Source organism: Mustelus asterias, chromosome 3 (genome assembly GCF_964213995.1).
Source record: "Mustelus asterias chromosome 3, sMusAst1.hap1.1, whole genome shotgun sequence".
Taxonomy (NCBI): domain Eukaryota; kingdom Metazoa; phylum Chordata; class Chondrichthyes; order Carcharhiniformes; family Triakidae; genus Mustelus; species Mustelus asterias.
This window is the reverse complement of record NC_135803.1, coordinates 130,145,674-130,159,922: the sequence shown is the minus strand read 5'-3', so window position 1 is coordinate 130,159,922 and position 14,249 is coordinate 130,145,674. Positions and strand designations below refer to the sequence as shown.

At 44.9% G+C, this 14,249-nt stretch overlaps 1 protein-coding gene across 1 annotated transcript in view; it reads left to right on the top strand.

The window, feature by feature from the left end:
- cacna2d3a (calcium channel, voltage-dependent, alpha 2/delta subunit 3a) overlaps positions 1-14,249 on the top strand; it is an 838,535-nt gene that overhangs the window by 364,228 nt on the left and 460,058 nt on the right. The window contains exon 6 of the mRNA XM_078210160.1: positions 12,258-12,389. Coding sequence (XP_078066286.1) covers positions 12,258-12,389 — 132 coding nt within the window. The remainder of the gene's footprint in view (positions 1-12,257; positions 12,390-14,249) is intronic.

Genomic DNA, 14,249 nt, shown 5'->3' with positions numbered 1-14,249 from the left:
AAGGCATGAAGGTTGAGAAATTTGGCCTCACTGCGCCCATTTTCTCTACACTCAATGGCATGCTCATCATCCATTATGGAGAACAAAGGACACGTGCTTACCGCGAGCATGTGCCGCCGCCTGTTGGAAAAGGGCAGAAATTGGCATGCCGTGCCGAAACCTGAATGTAAAGACCCCAACCCCTGTTTGAGGCACTCACTGCAATATTGAGGCAAATGAAGGTTTAGGAAAATCAGATCTGTATGTGCCATCAGCACATCTCCCCCATCCTCAGTTACCATTCTCTCCAGCCCCTGTCTGGATGTAAGGACCTGAGGAATTGGGCATCGCTCTGTCCTGGGAGCCTCTCCGCCCCCTTCATCACTTTCCTGAATGCTGCTTCTGACATTGGAGCAGCCGAATCTTCAATTTTATAGCCTAACCTATTCCTCTCAGCACGGTGGCAGTGCTGAGTGATACCATGGAGGGTATTCTCAAGTTAATTGTCTTCAAAACAGCTGTGCATTTGCCATTCTTACTAATGCTGTCAAGGACAGGTATGTCAAAAAAAAGCAAGATGGTGAAGATGAGGTCAGCATTAGGGTTCTCTCACCCTCAGCTCCAAATTCAGATGGCAACTGCACTTCGAGAGTTGACCACTTCAGTCAGCGGTGGTCTTATCGAGCCACCACTCTTGTGATGGACATTCAAGCTCCCCAACAAAAAACATTCTCGGCCCTTGCAACTGTTAGTGCATCTTCTAAGTGGCATTCAACATAAAGGAGTATTGATTCATCTGCTGCAGGAATGTGGCAGGTGAAAATCTGTAGGAGATTTCCTTGTCCATTTTTGACTTGAAGTCATGAGCCTTTATTGGACTGAGTGTCAAATGTTGAGGACTGAATATAGGACATAATCTGCTACCCTGGCATTCTTCTCTGCAGTTCAGACATGAGAGATACGAAAAATGATGACACAGCACTCAAAGCTCAAATTAACGATACAAGACATTCATTACAATATGCTCATGACAGTTAATCACAAATATGTTAGAAAAAGTATATGTGCATGATCACCCAAAGAGCAGTCAACCTCCTCTGCTCCATACCTCGAGCAACTGACTAGACTGTTTAGTTAAGCACCTTTTGCAACAATACTCTTTCCGTTCTTTCCCAGGTGGACGGGATGTTTCATTCAGTATTGTACTGTCCTATCTATAACAAACTTAAGCTACAATTGTCCTTTGACATGGTTCAATTTTTTTGTTCAAAGTGTGACATTAGACATTCCTCTGATGATGTACAAACGTCCAAAACCTCCTTCAAGAATGCCCCAATCCTCTTGGCTGTTCCCTATGCTTTCAAGATCTTTATCAGCAACTTATTTCCTGGATCATGGGAGAATACAACAGTTTAAGCCCTTTTAAGGTTCAGACTTTATACAAATTCTGTTTTTCAATCTGCATTTCTATGCATTGCAAACAAAGAAATTTTCAATCTGTCAGTGTCAGTTCATGTTCCCTCATGTAGCCTTCAAAGCACTTAAGAGCAACTGTGTTAACATTTTTTAAAAAAACATACAAATTTAACTTTGTGTATTTAGACATCATGGGTGGAATTTAGTGCCGTACCTTGAGGCAAGTTTGGAAGCGGCGGCAGGGAAGGTTCTGGATGGGGACCCCTCCCATTCTGGAAATTTCTGCCCCCAGAGTCCTTGACCCCAGGGAAGAGCTGCCACTTCCCACTGACTTGCTCTTCAATTGGAAGACCTTCCCCAAAGATGGCGAGATGGGTCCAGGCTGGCTCTCCGTCTGATGGGCGAGACCCCTCATTGCCTGGATTACATTTCACTAAGTTTGGGGATGTGTAAAATTTCACCAGAGACCTGACTTGACATCAAAGCAAATATTGCTTTTAAAACATTCAAATAAAAGCGAAACACTGCAGATGCCAGAGAATGGGAACAAAAACAGAAAATGCTGGAAAAACGCAGCAGGTCTGGCAGCATCTGTGGAAAGAGAAACAGAGTTAGCGCTTTGAGTCCAGAATCATGGAGAATGCGATTGTACTCGATTGGTTCAGCTTCCCACCTCGACACTCCATATGATCTGACCCAATCACATGACCCTCAGGGAACACCCCCTTAAAGGGGCCATGTTACCACACTCCTTTCCACTAACTCCTGAATTCACCTATGGAGGAAATAAAAAAAGAACATCATTAACATAGGCAACAAGTTGCAAAAGACACCAGCGATACCTCAGGGCAACTCATCATAAGTTTAGTCGATCTGGTGATGTCTGAACCCTGGTAGAATGTCTCAATTCTGAGCTAGGCTCTTCTGGGAATGAAGAATCAGGCTGGACAGATGCAAAAAGCAAACTCATCAATCCAGATCGAGATCCTCCTCGGTAGCTGTTGTATCGTTAGTTACAGGAACCACTAAATGGTCCAGTTCCAAATTTACAGCAGGGATCCTTGTAACCAATTCTGGCGAATCCAAATTAACTGCAGGAGCCACCTATTGATGTTGGCTGGCGTGACCCCTGTGGTTGCATTTGGCGTGGTGTTGTAAGGCAACACAAAACTGGCTATACATAGAGGAAGAGACCTATTGACTTGTTTCTTCATCGATGATTTGAACGTTTGTACAGCGCGTTCCGCTAACCAATTTGAGGCTGGGTGGTAAAGTGCTGATCTCACATGGTGAATACCATACTGGTCGAGGTCGTCACCGGCGAGAATCACAGCTGGTCTCCATCAGTGGAGATCAGACATGATGGTCTTGCCAGTGAGACTGGAGGCCATTGCAGCCTCCATTAATCGGGGCAGGGCCGGCGTGTGCCCCTTGTACATTGCCAGCCTGGCACTGCCCAATGGCCACCCTGGCACCGCCCACCAGGCATCCTGACAGTGCCGGGGCAGTGTCAAGGGGTGGGGCCTGAGCAGGTGGGGCATGAGGCAGATGGGGTCTCACACTTTTGTTTACAGTCTGGGACACTTGCTGGCTAGGGTGCTCCTCAGCCTGTCACCAGATCTGGGATTTTCACCCCCTTCTTCTTTTCTCTTTAGGCACAGGTGTGCAGGGTCCATCCTGGGCCCGAAAAAATGTGAAGATACAGAACTGCACATGTGCAGCCTGCTCCTGGCCTGCATATGTGCAGGAAGTCCGAAGGTTGTTGGGACTTGGAGTTGCCGACCTCTGTGCTCCACACTGTGTTAAGTAACACCCAAACCTTCGTATGGGACAGTCTTGAAAAATACAAGGTGGCTGGTCACCTTGCTTATTTTAAATTAAAACATCCTAAACAACAATGCAGGCAGGACTTGTGATACAGTGAGTATAGTGTTCCTGCCTCTGAGTCCAAAGCTTCAGGTTCAAGTTCCACATGCATTCATAACCTGACAAACAGATTGATTATCAACCCAGATATATTTTATCCAATATGTCTATGGCAGGCAATAAGAGTAGGAAAGTCTTCTGGTCAGCCATGCATGATGTGGAGTTGTGCCTCTCAAGATATAGATATAGCCTCTGGCAAGACAGGCTGGTGACCTGTTCCAGGAAAAACTAGCTACAGAAACAGACAGCTTTGTCTGCCTCATACATCAATAGACGCAGGAAGTTTCTAAGCCTAAAGCAACAAACATGTGCTTCTAGCCATTCCTGAGAATCCAGCATGTCCATTCATTCTAAGAACAGAAATAGTCTTTGAGATATGAAGGCTGATGTTGACTGTGCTGAGATCCAAGAACGAGACATTGCAGTTCTATGTGGTCAACTTGATGAGGTGAATGATCAACATTGCATTCGCTAATTGGAAAAGGAAATGTATTCTCATAATCGCCATTCTAAAATATCTTGGTCTGCTCGCTATCAACTGTCTCGTGTTCCACTTTGTGTTGACATCCAACAGATAAGCACTGGGACCGAGCAAGCAGCTTTGGCCCTGATCGAGATGATGCAAGCTTGTATAGTGATTTGGCAGTCTGATCTGAACCCAGTCTCAACTTCTAGTTGTGGCTTCCTTGCACGTGTTTGTAGAAGTAACCTTGTTGCTTTGCAAATTCTTCTGCTTTTTCTCTGACATTCTCACTGGATAGTGGTGATAGCTTAAGAATGGTCAGCAGTGGGAGAAAGTTACCATTTGCCATAAGATTAGCCACTGTCTTTCCAGTCAGAGAGTATGGGGCAGATTGGTAAGCTGACTGGAAACAAACTGCCCATTCCCATTGCCCATTCCCACTGCCCATTCCCACTGTCCTTTCCCATTACCCATTCCCACTGTCCTTTCCCATTATCCATTCCTATTGTCATTTCCCATTGCCCATTCCTATTGTCCATCCCCATTACACATTCCTATTGTCCTTTCCCATTGTCCATTCCTATTGTCTTTTCCCATTATCCATTCCTATTGTCCATTCCCATTATCTATTCCTGTTGTCCTTTCCCATTGTCCATTCTATTGCCTTTTCCCATTATCCATTCCTATTGTCCTTTGCCATTGCCCATTTCTATTGTCCATTCCCATTGCCCATTCCCACTGCCCATTCCCACTGCCCATTCCCACTGTCCTTTCCCATTACCCATTCCCACTGTCCATTCCCATTACCCATTCCTATTGTCATTTCCCATTGCCCATTCCTATTGTCATTTCCCATTGCCCATTCCTATTGTCATTTCCCATTGTCTTTTCCCATTGCCCATTCCTATTGTCTTTTCCCATTACACATTCCTATTGTCATTTCCCATTGTCTTTTCCCATTGCCCATTCCTATTGTCTTTTCCCATTATCCATTCCTATTGTCCTTTCCCATTGCCCATTCTTATTGTCTTTTCCCATTGTCCATTCCTATTATCTTTTCCCATTGTCCATTCCTATTGTCTTTTCCCATTATCCATTCCTATTGTCCTTTCCCATTGCCCATTCTTATTGTCTTTTCCCATTGTCCATTCCTATTATCTTTTCCCATTATCCATTCCTATTGTCCTTTCCCATTGCCCATTCTTATTGTCTTTTCCCATTGTCCATTCCTATTATCTTTTCCCATTATCCATTCCTATTGTCTTTTCCCATTATCCATTTCTATTGTCCATTCCCATTGTCCATTCCTATTGTCCTTTCCCATTGCCCATTCCTATGGTCTTTTTCCATTGTCCATTCTCATTGTCCATTCCCAGTACCCATTCCACACCTTTGTGCAGTGACCTTTGAAGAGGCTCTGTGATGTCCACATACTTAGGAACTAATTTGTGATAAGAACTGGTGGTTCTGAGGAATGAAGCCAACTCTTTCAAATTATGCAGGGTCAGAAGCGTATGACTGGCTTTGCCATTGTTGTGTTTAGGCTTTGCTCCAGCTTCTGTTACTCTGCATCCTGGAAAGTCAATCTCAGATGCTGCAAATGTGCATTTGCCATCGTTGAGCATCAAATTGTGTTTTGCGAGTCAAGGGAACACCGTAAATAACCACTGATCGTGTTCTGCTTTGTGCCTTCAATGGCTAAAATGTTGTCAAGTAGGTCGAATGTGTCCTCAACGTCAGATAAGACAAGACTGGAGAGACTATCTTCTGGAATGTCATAGAACATTCTGCAGTGCTGAAACCTTCATGAGTAACAAAAACTATAAGATATAAGTGTTGCTCTCCTAATGGTAGCTGAGGTCTGTCGAATGTTAAGTTTTGTGAAGACAATGGAATCATGAAATGATGCTGCTAGTTTTGATAAACAGATGACCTGGTTGTGATCATTGTTTCATGCACAGGGATAGCAGTCTTCATCAGTGTCTGTCTCTGGGAGAGGTTTTATTGAACCGTCTTAAGATGACTGCCTCCAGAGACAGCCTCATGGCAGAGTCAAATGGCTGCAGAAAGCTAGATGTGTCACTCAGTCTGGTTATATTTCAAAACCCAAACATTGCTGTTGTTTGCGCGACCTTGCAGTGTGTAAATTGGCATTCCCTACACTATAATCGTAACTGCATTTCAACTCAAAAGTATTTCAAAAGCGCTTCAGGGCATCTCGAAATTGTGAAAGTAGTTTTTTTTTTCTACAGCTGAAACAGGCGGGAGTTGGAAGCAAGCATCTTGACCATGCACCCTAATCTTTTTACATTTAAGTTGACCTCTTATTCAAATTTTCCTTCCTCATTAGCATTACTTATTCTTTTTCATTATGTTCATTGTTTAATTTCTTCTGGCATATATTTTAGATTTTTCTGCACACCTTTTTCTTTTTTAGAGATAATTTCTGTCGATCTTCTATATTCACAAAAAGAAACAATATATAATTATATAACACTGTTAAGCCCCAGGGCAGTTCAGGATAATGAAGTCTTCAGTATCCACTGTTGGTTAAACACAACTCAAAATAGTAACACAGAAGTCAAAAAGCAAATGTAATAAAGCTTAAATTTTAATGCTTGTCCACAGTTTATTTCATGAAAAGGGATCCAGCTCTGCCTCCAGAGTCAGGCCATTTGAACAGTTGATGAGATGCATAATTTCGGCCCTTCCCCCAAACTGAGCAGTGGATGAATTTTAGAACAAGTACAGTATCTCCAGCAAACAAATTCAATTTAATGCTTCAGTGCTCATGTCAGATGTAGTCACTTTATAACTATGCACAGAAAATGATTTGGAAGCCCAAGTACAAATTTAATAGTTATTTGGTTTATTAAATTATGTAATGACCATTAAAAATTATAACCAATCAATCCCATTGAAAGATACGTACTTACTGATTATCTTAGCTCATGCCCTCGATTTTTTTTTTCCTGACTGTGTGAATATCACAGAGAAGGTAGCGCTGTTGCACACAGGACTGAGTTCACAGATGTATAACTTGAAAAGCGGTTCTGTCCCATTCTTTGGCAGATAGCCCAATTTACATATTTTGCTGGGCGATTCTGTTCACCAGGACTGACTCTATTTGCTGGCTATTCGCTGCTTGAAGGTATTTTCAATCATTTTTGACAGTGCAGTTTGTTCTCTGCAGGTATGGTGAAACATATTGCTTCTCAACTGAGTGGTTTATTGGAGCTTTAAATTCAAAGTCAACTCAAATTGCACACTTAGGAGTCATCTGTGTGAAAGATGGTTTCATGGCTAATATAGAGCCATTATTTGTTGTAGAGTAAGTTCATGTGCAATCAAAGGTCTTCTATGTCAGCATAGAGAACTTTACATCTCAACTAAATCCACTTTACTTCTCTGTTCTCTTCAATTTTCTCTTCTTCAGTTCCTTCTTGGAAGAAGGGACTGAAAACAACTATCAGCACCACACACGAGTTGATCCTTATCCACAAGGTTGATTATTCAGCCGCAGTCCAATTCTGACCTCCCCCAATGTCCACAGTTGAATACTTGCAGAAGGCCTGACCAATTTTCCCTTCTCCGAACCAGTGGGAGATGAGGTTAACTTTGATATGGTCTTTGTTAATCCAGTCCAGATATCTAGCCTCAGCACTGATCAGGATTGAGCTATCCACATGGTTCAACTCCTTGGGTGGAATCTTACACTGCCCCAAGCAGTGGGAAGTATATGCAATAGAGGGAAGGACCTTGATGGGTGGTTTGTGGGCAGGGAGATGGTCCTTGAGGGTCACTGGGTTACTGCTGTTTATGATGGAGTCCTGCGGGTTTAACTGAGGCATCAGTGGGAACAATAACAGTGACAGTGAGGGGGTAAGGAGGGGGTGCAGTATTGCTGGCAAGTCCAGGATGATAACCAGAGGGTTTCATGGTGGGTGGGGTGGTCACTGAAACAGAAAAAACAGGTGGTTCAGATAATCGGGCAGGGGAGGTGGTGTTCAGGGTCAGTGTGAGTATGGGGGTGGTAACAGGTGTAGGCCCAGAGAGGGGGGAAGGTGTGTGGAGGGTGATAACTATTGGCACAAAGGTAACGGAGGGAGGTTCATTGGTAACAGGGAGAAGAGGAATGAATATGTTTGATTGGTAAAGGATGTTGGGGGGGGGAAGTTGATGGGTGGCAGGGGGAGGGAGGAAGGTGGTGGAGTGAGTCTTAAATGTCACATGCAACATGTTGGGATTCTCAGCTAAGCAATGCTGTTACTCTGAAACTGTGATCCTTTGAAGTAGGAGGAGGGTCTTTTTGGGTAGGTGGAGTTCAAAGTAAGTATGAGTGCTGACTGAAGGGACACCCTAATAATCATGAGGCAACGGGATGAGAACCATGCTCAGGTGTGTTCTCCTCTCTATGGTGGAGCCCATACATCCCAGCAAGGTGTAGAGCTGCCCTTCATTCTGTGTGATTTGCTATCTGCTGCTGTCAGAGGCAGGAAGGGAGGTGGGCTGCCTTCTAGGGGCATGGCTTGTGAAGGGTAGCCAACTTGCAACTCCAAACCTCCAAACTCCAGGGTCATCATTGACAAGGACTCATGGTGAGTCTTTCCATGCTGCCAAGACAATGGTCTCTCTATTGAGTCTCGAGGGTAATTGAAGCAAGTTAAAGGTGTCAGAGAGCAGGTTCTTGCATTATCCTGGTCAACTAGCAATGTTGCTATACACAGTCATGTACAATGGGATGAACACTCATCTCTGTTACTCCAGGATGTCCTTCACCCAGGACAAGTGAGGTGGGGATGCCATGGCCAGACGCAAACCAGGCATAGGGCTTAGCACTGGTTCGCTGGCTCTGAAATGGAGGAGAGTCTGAATGGAATCTGCTCAGTAGATCAATTTCTGCAATCCAATGAGGCCTAGCTGAAGCAGGCTCCAAACAACCCTGCCTTTCCACTGGCTCTCATCCAGATAAGGAGGAGGATTGGCACCAGTTGGCTCAGGGCCAGACAGGAGGATCAACATACAGAGCAGGAAGAGGAGTGAGGCCTGAAGTGGGTCAGGTTGCTGGCGACCGGGGCCAGCCGGACCAGGGGTATATCGCAGGTCGTTCAGCTATCTTCAAATGAGTGAAAGGCAATGCAGGAGATATCTTAGAATGTCCCGGAATGTGTGTGCCCATTTCTGCCAGCTTCTACATAATGATCTGCAACCACAAGGACCTGGAGGCAATCCCATGCCAGTGGCATTAAAGGTTGCCACTACCTTAATCCTCTTTGCCAGTGGCCCCTTCAGTGGTTCCACTGCGGACCTGTGCAGCTTCTCCAAGTCAATGATAGACACAGCCAGGTGCATCAGGGGAGGTGACAGAAGCCCTGTTCAGTAGAGTGGACCAATTTGTCCAATTCCACCTGGATCCCAAAAGCCAGGCTGCAAGAGTGTTGGGTGTTGCAGCAATCGCGAATTCCTGCAAGTCCAAGAGACTTTTGGCTGCACACATGTGGCCTTGAGATCTCCCTGGCAACATTCATTCGTAGGAAATGCTTCCACTCTTTGAACATGCTGACAGAAGGCAATTCCTGCATGTTTGCGCTTGATTCCCAGGGAGCTCGTGGGATGCCAACATTCTGACCCGCTCCCAAGTACCACAAGTCTATGAAGGACCTTGAGGACAAGGGATACCCTCAGAAGATCTGACTGATGGCACCAATTTGTCTTCTGCAGGGTGCTGCACATGCCTCCAAAAGGTCCCTGATTGAGCAGACAACAGGCCTCCTAAAGATAAGGTTTAGATTTTTGGACCACTCAGGTGGGGCTCTCCAATGTTCAGCACAGAGAATGTTCCAGGGGATCGTTGTCTGCTGCACCCTGGACAACCTCATGCAACAAAGTGAGGGACGTCTTGACTGAGAGAGACATGGAGGACCGTGACGCCGCCTCTGACAATGAGGATGGTGAAAGTGATGGTGATGATGAAGGCCAGGGTGTCACGGAGCCACATGCAGAGGCCCTCGTAAGGGTACGATGAGGCAGACAGGTCTATGACAATCTGATAGCCAACAGATTCCGGGCAGAGGAAGCTGCCGAGACATTTCCTTTGCTACTTGGTTTTTTATCCTCCACTGGCTGGCAGGCTCCTTTCTGGTTACAGCCATCATTCTTTGCTCTAATATATCTTGATTTATCATAGCTGAATTAAATTGGCAGGGATGCACGCTTGTCACACTCACACCAACTCCCAACGAGGGGCAGACCTTGGAGAGAGCTCTTTATGGCAGAACCAAGTAAATGGGTCCACAGGGAGTTCAATATCCTGATCCCACCTTCCCCCCCATATCCCTTGATCCTTTTAGCCCCAAGAGCTATAGAAACTAGAGGAATCTGCATGAAAACACCATTCGGCCTCTCAAAAATCACTCCTCCATGCAGATTGATCATGGGAGATTGTGTTCCTGTTCCCCAATCATCACTCTCTCCATATCACTTGACATCTTTATCATGCTGAGAGGGAGCCCTGGTCCCCTCCCACCTAGCCTCTGTTGCTCTGTACCCATGGTTAAAGTGATGGAGTGCAGGTCCAAGGATATATTGGTCAGCGACTGTGTGTTCCACTGGACCTGGATCTCCAAGGTGGCCGCCATCCTTTCCACTGGGGCAAGTGCTTGCATGCCAGAACCATAAGAGTCAGAAGGTGGATTGACTCCTCCAGCCTTCGGTCCAATCTGCACATGGCCTCTAGTATCTCTGCCTGAAGTTCCCCTTACTGCCTCTCTATCTCCATCAGATCTCTTAGGGCCGAGTCCAGAGGCTCATCATCTGCATGGGACTGAGCAGAGTCCTGGTCTCCAGCAGTCCTCCGAGTGTCAGGGACCTTGGCAGTCACTTCTCCCACCAGCTGTGGACCCATGGGATTGTGACCCCGAGCCTAGTCTAGAACATGGACCCAGTGAGGTGACTGTATCTGCACTGGTGGTGGGGCAGGTGAACACCGTGATGGTGCATTCTCTGAGGCTTCATCCTCAGTGGTGGGGCTGGGCTGGTTCTATGGCTGACCTCCCTTGTGGCCCCCACTTTTCTTGCTGGTACCTGGAATGAAGAAAAGAAAGATTTAGTGGATGCCTAAGCAGGCTCCTTAATTAAAGTAATGTGTAACTGTGTTGCCACATCCGACAACTGCAAACTGGAGGCATCCTTCCTAGCTCCCTGAGAATCTGATTCGCCTTCGCCGTGCTCTACCATGGATATCTTAGCAACCTGCTCCTCAAAAAGGGGTGAGGACTCGAATGTCCCAAATGTCGCCTCTGGTCTTGGTCCACTCCCACCTGTGTGTGTGTGTTCTTGTCCTGCAGACAGATAGAAGAATTGACTGGCACCCCTATGGGTGCTTGAGCAGTTTAGATGCCTATGCCAGCTCCTGAGCCCTCCCCAGCAAGTGTTTAACAAGCAAGATGTCTTGCAACTGATAGAAGATTGAGAGCTTTAAGTGCTTGATACACATTAATGCACAAGTCCCATTGGCTGCTCAGTCCTGTCTGACATCCATGTGCACTCACACACTTACACTGCCTGATGCCCTTATGAGTGTCAATTTGCAGTGAGTAGATGGTGTCACTTATCCTGGTGGAGTACAGCAAATCATTCATCCTCTTTGGTGGACCCCATGGTCGCTAAGCTTCACTGCAACCACCACCCAGGCTGCCACAGTCAGGGAGGGCCTCCTGCTGCCAAGCATGGGAAATAGAACTCCCTGCCTTTCCTGGATGGCATAGAGGAGAAGCTCCAAAGAGGCTTCACTGAACTGTGGAGCCACACATTGTCTGGTCTATGACATCCTGATCTTGGCAGAATCCGGAGCTCCTGGATTGCAGTGAGTAAATGTCTGTCTGAGTACTCAATAAATACGGTGCCTGGAACTTTGGCCCCCAAGAGGTAACAGTGGGGATGGCAATTTCCTGCCTGACGTGAGATTTGATGAGCTCCTCCTGTATACGTAATGAGCTGAACAGCACAAGATTAGGGATGCTCAGCTGTCTGTTTCATAGTGGAAATTACTCCCACTTCAGTGCCTGCCTCCAAACTGAGACCCCAGAACAGAGGATTCTGGCCTTCGTTACATAAATTTGTACAGCTACCTTTGGTTAAAAGATATTTAAAATTCTATTTTATTTTAGTCTTCTTTGTGTTATTTTGGCCAACTTATTAAGTTCCTTGTACCGTCTATTATAACTTCATATCATGCATCATTACCTGACCGAGAAAGCAAGGCAGATCTACACACAAACCTGTTCTGATGGTTCTTTTGATCTGCCAGAGTACCTTACCCTCCATCTATCTACTCCCACCTTCCTTCATTCACCACCCTCCCCTAAAGTGAAAATGAAATTGAAATTGGAAACTTTCCTGTAAAGATGTGAATTTTGTGGGAAAGGCTATCTTACAGACAAGACAAAGGCAATATTTCTTTCTTATTTTACAGACCCTGCCATAGTAAATGGAGTTTCCTGGTCTGAAGCCTTGAACAAAATATTTGTTGACAATTTTGAACGTGACCCTTCTCTTTTATGGCAATACTTTGGGAGTGCCAATGGATTCTTCAGACAATACCCAGGTATGAAACAAATTATCAAATTACGCAATGTCTACAGAACACTAAGTGGAATAATATTTATATTTTCATTTAACTTTACTGTTTGGATTTAGTTCAAATGAAAGATTGATGACTTCCAAACTGATAGAAGGATGTTGCCAGGCCACCAGCTTTGCCTTTGCTAACTTAGGACCCAATAACATGCATTTTACCAGCAGTAGTGCTGCACTCGCTCTATTATAATGAGCTGAGGTTTATAGATCAGCCAGTTCACACATTTCTGGAGAAGATCTTGCTCAGGGATGAGTGTATGTTACATCCTAATATTCTCCCACTGTGAAAAAATCCATAGGCCATAATTCATAATCTTTTCTATTCGTGAAACGGTTTTAATTCATGCATTGTTAAAGGAATGCAATGCCCCATTACTGAATCTCTTAAATGCTACCTGATGCTGATTTTACACCACAACTTGCACTGCCCACTGTGGAATGATCAGAAGCAGAGCACCATCCACAAGCATTCAAATCTATCTGGAGTGATCCTTACTAGTCTGGCTGCAGAGCTGTTCAAGTGTTGTGGGCGCTTGGAGGGAGGCTGGGATGAGTTGTGTGTGGTGCCAGGTGCTATTGAGAGTTGGAGAAATTAAGAACTGTACTCACCTTCACTGCTCTTGTCAGGCCACTAAAATGTTTCTTATATTAAACCCAAGTCCTGGGATTGATCTTCGAGCAGGCAATCTCTTCCATCTCTTCCACCTCTCTCCAAACATACACTTTTGGTATCTTCATGACTTTGGTTAGAGAAAGAATTTAATTCCTTACCCTGGCTTCTTAAAGAAGGGCCTCCAGTGAGGTTCTGGAAAATGTGGAGGCCTGGCTTCCAACTCATCTTTCAGTTTGGAGCCTTAAAAGCCAACAGCATCAGTGAAAAGATTGCAAGTTTAAGAGGTGTGTTCTCGCTTGCCAGAAATCCCACCCAAATAGGTGGGCATTTAAAAAATGCATTCACATATGTGGGCTTTGCTGGCAAGGCCATTTATTACCTACCCCTAGTTATCCTAAGAAGATTGTAATGCACATGCTTTGCATGTCTGCGCAGTAAAAGCGACTCCATGATAGTCTTAGCCAAGAAGTTCCATGGTTTTGTAGCAATGTTGCACTACTGAGTTACTTGCTAGGCTACTTATAGAGGTTTATAAAATAATGAGGGGCACAGATAAGGGAGATAGTCAACATTTTTTCCCAAAGGTAAGGGGAGTCTAAAACTAGGGGGCATAGGTTTAAGGTGAGAGGGGAGAGATACAAAAGGATCCAGAGGGGCAATTTTTTTCACACAGAGGGTGGTGAGTGTCTGGAACGAGCTGCCAGAGACAGTATTAGAAGCAGGTACAATTCTGTCTTTTCAAAAACATTTAGGCAGTTACATGGGTAAGATGTGTATGAAGGGATATGGGCCAAACACAGGCAATTGGGACTAGCTTTCCCATTCTTTGGGCACGTTGGGCCTCAGGGCCTGTTTCCATGCTGTAAACCTCTATGACAATGACTGAGTGTTTCCAGCATTTTCTGTTTTCATTTCTGGTGCAGTCTTTTGTTGCCTCGACTCCATCACCTGCATTAGTTTTTGGAAAACTCCATAAAATAGTTGAACATTCTTATGTCCATGCCAAGTTCTTTAGTTTCTTTAGGGCCTCATAATTCAAACATTTTTCAACCTTTTAAGAGTCTGGTTCAAGATGGTACCAAATGCAATACTGCTGAAACAGACTTGTATTTATTCTTATTGATCTTCAATAAGCTTCCCTAACCCTATATATAAGAGTGTTTTTTTTCCCTGTGTCATTTTGTGTAGTTCTGGACATTCTATCATTGAATAGCA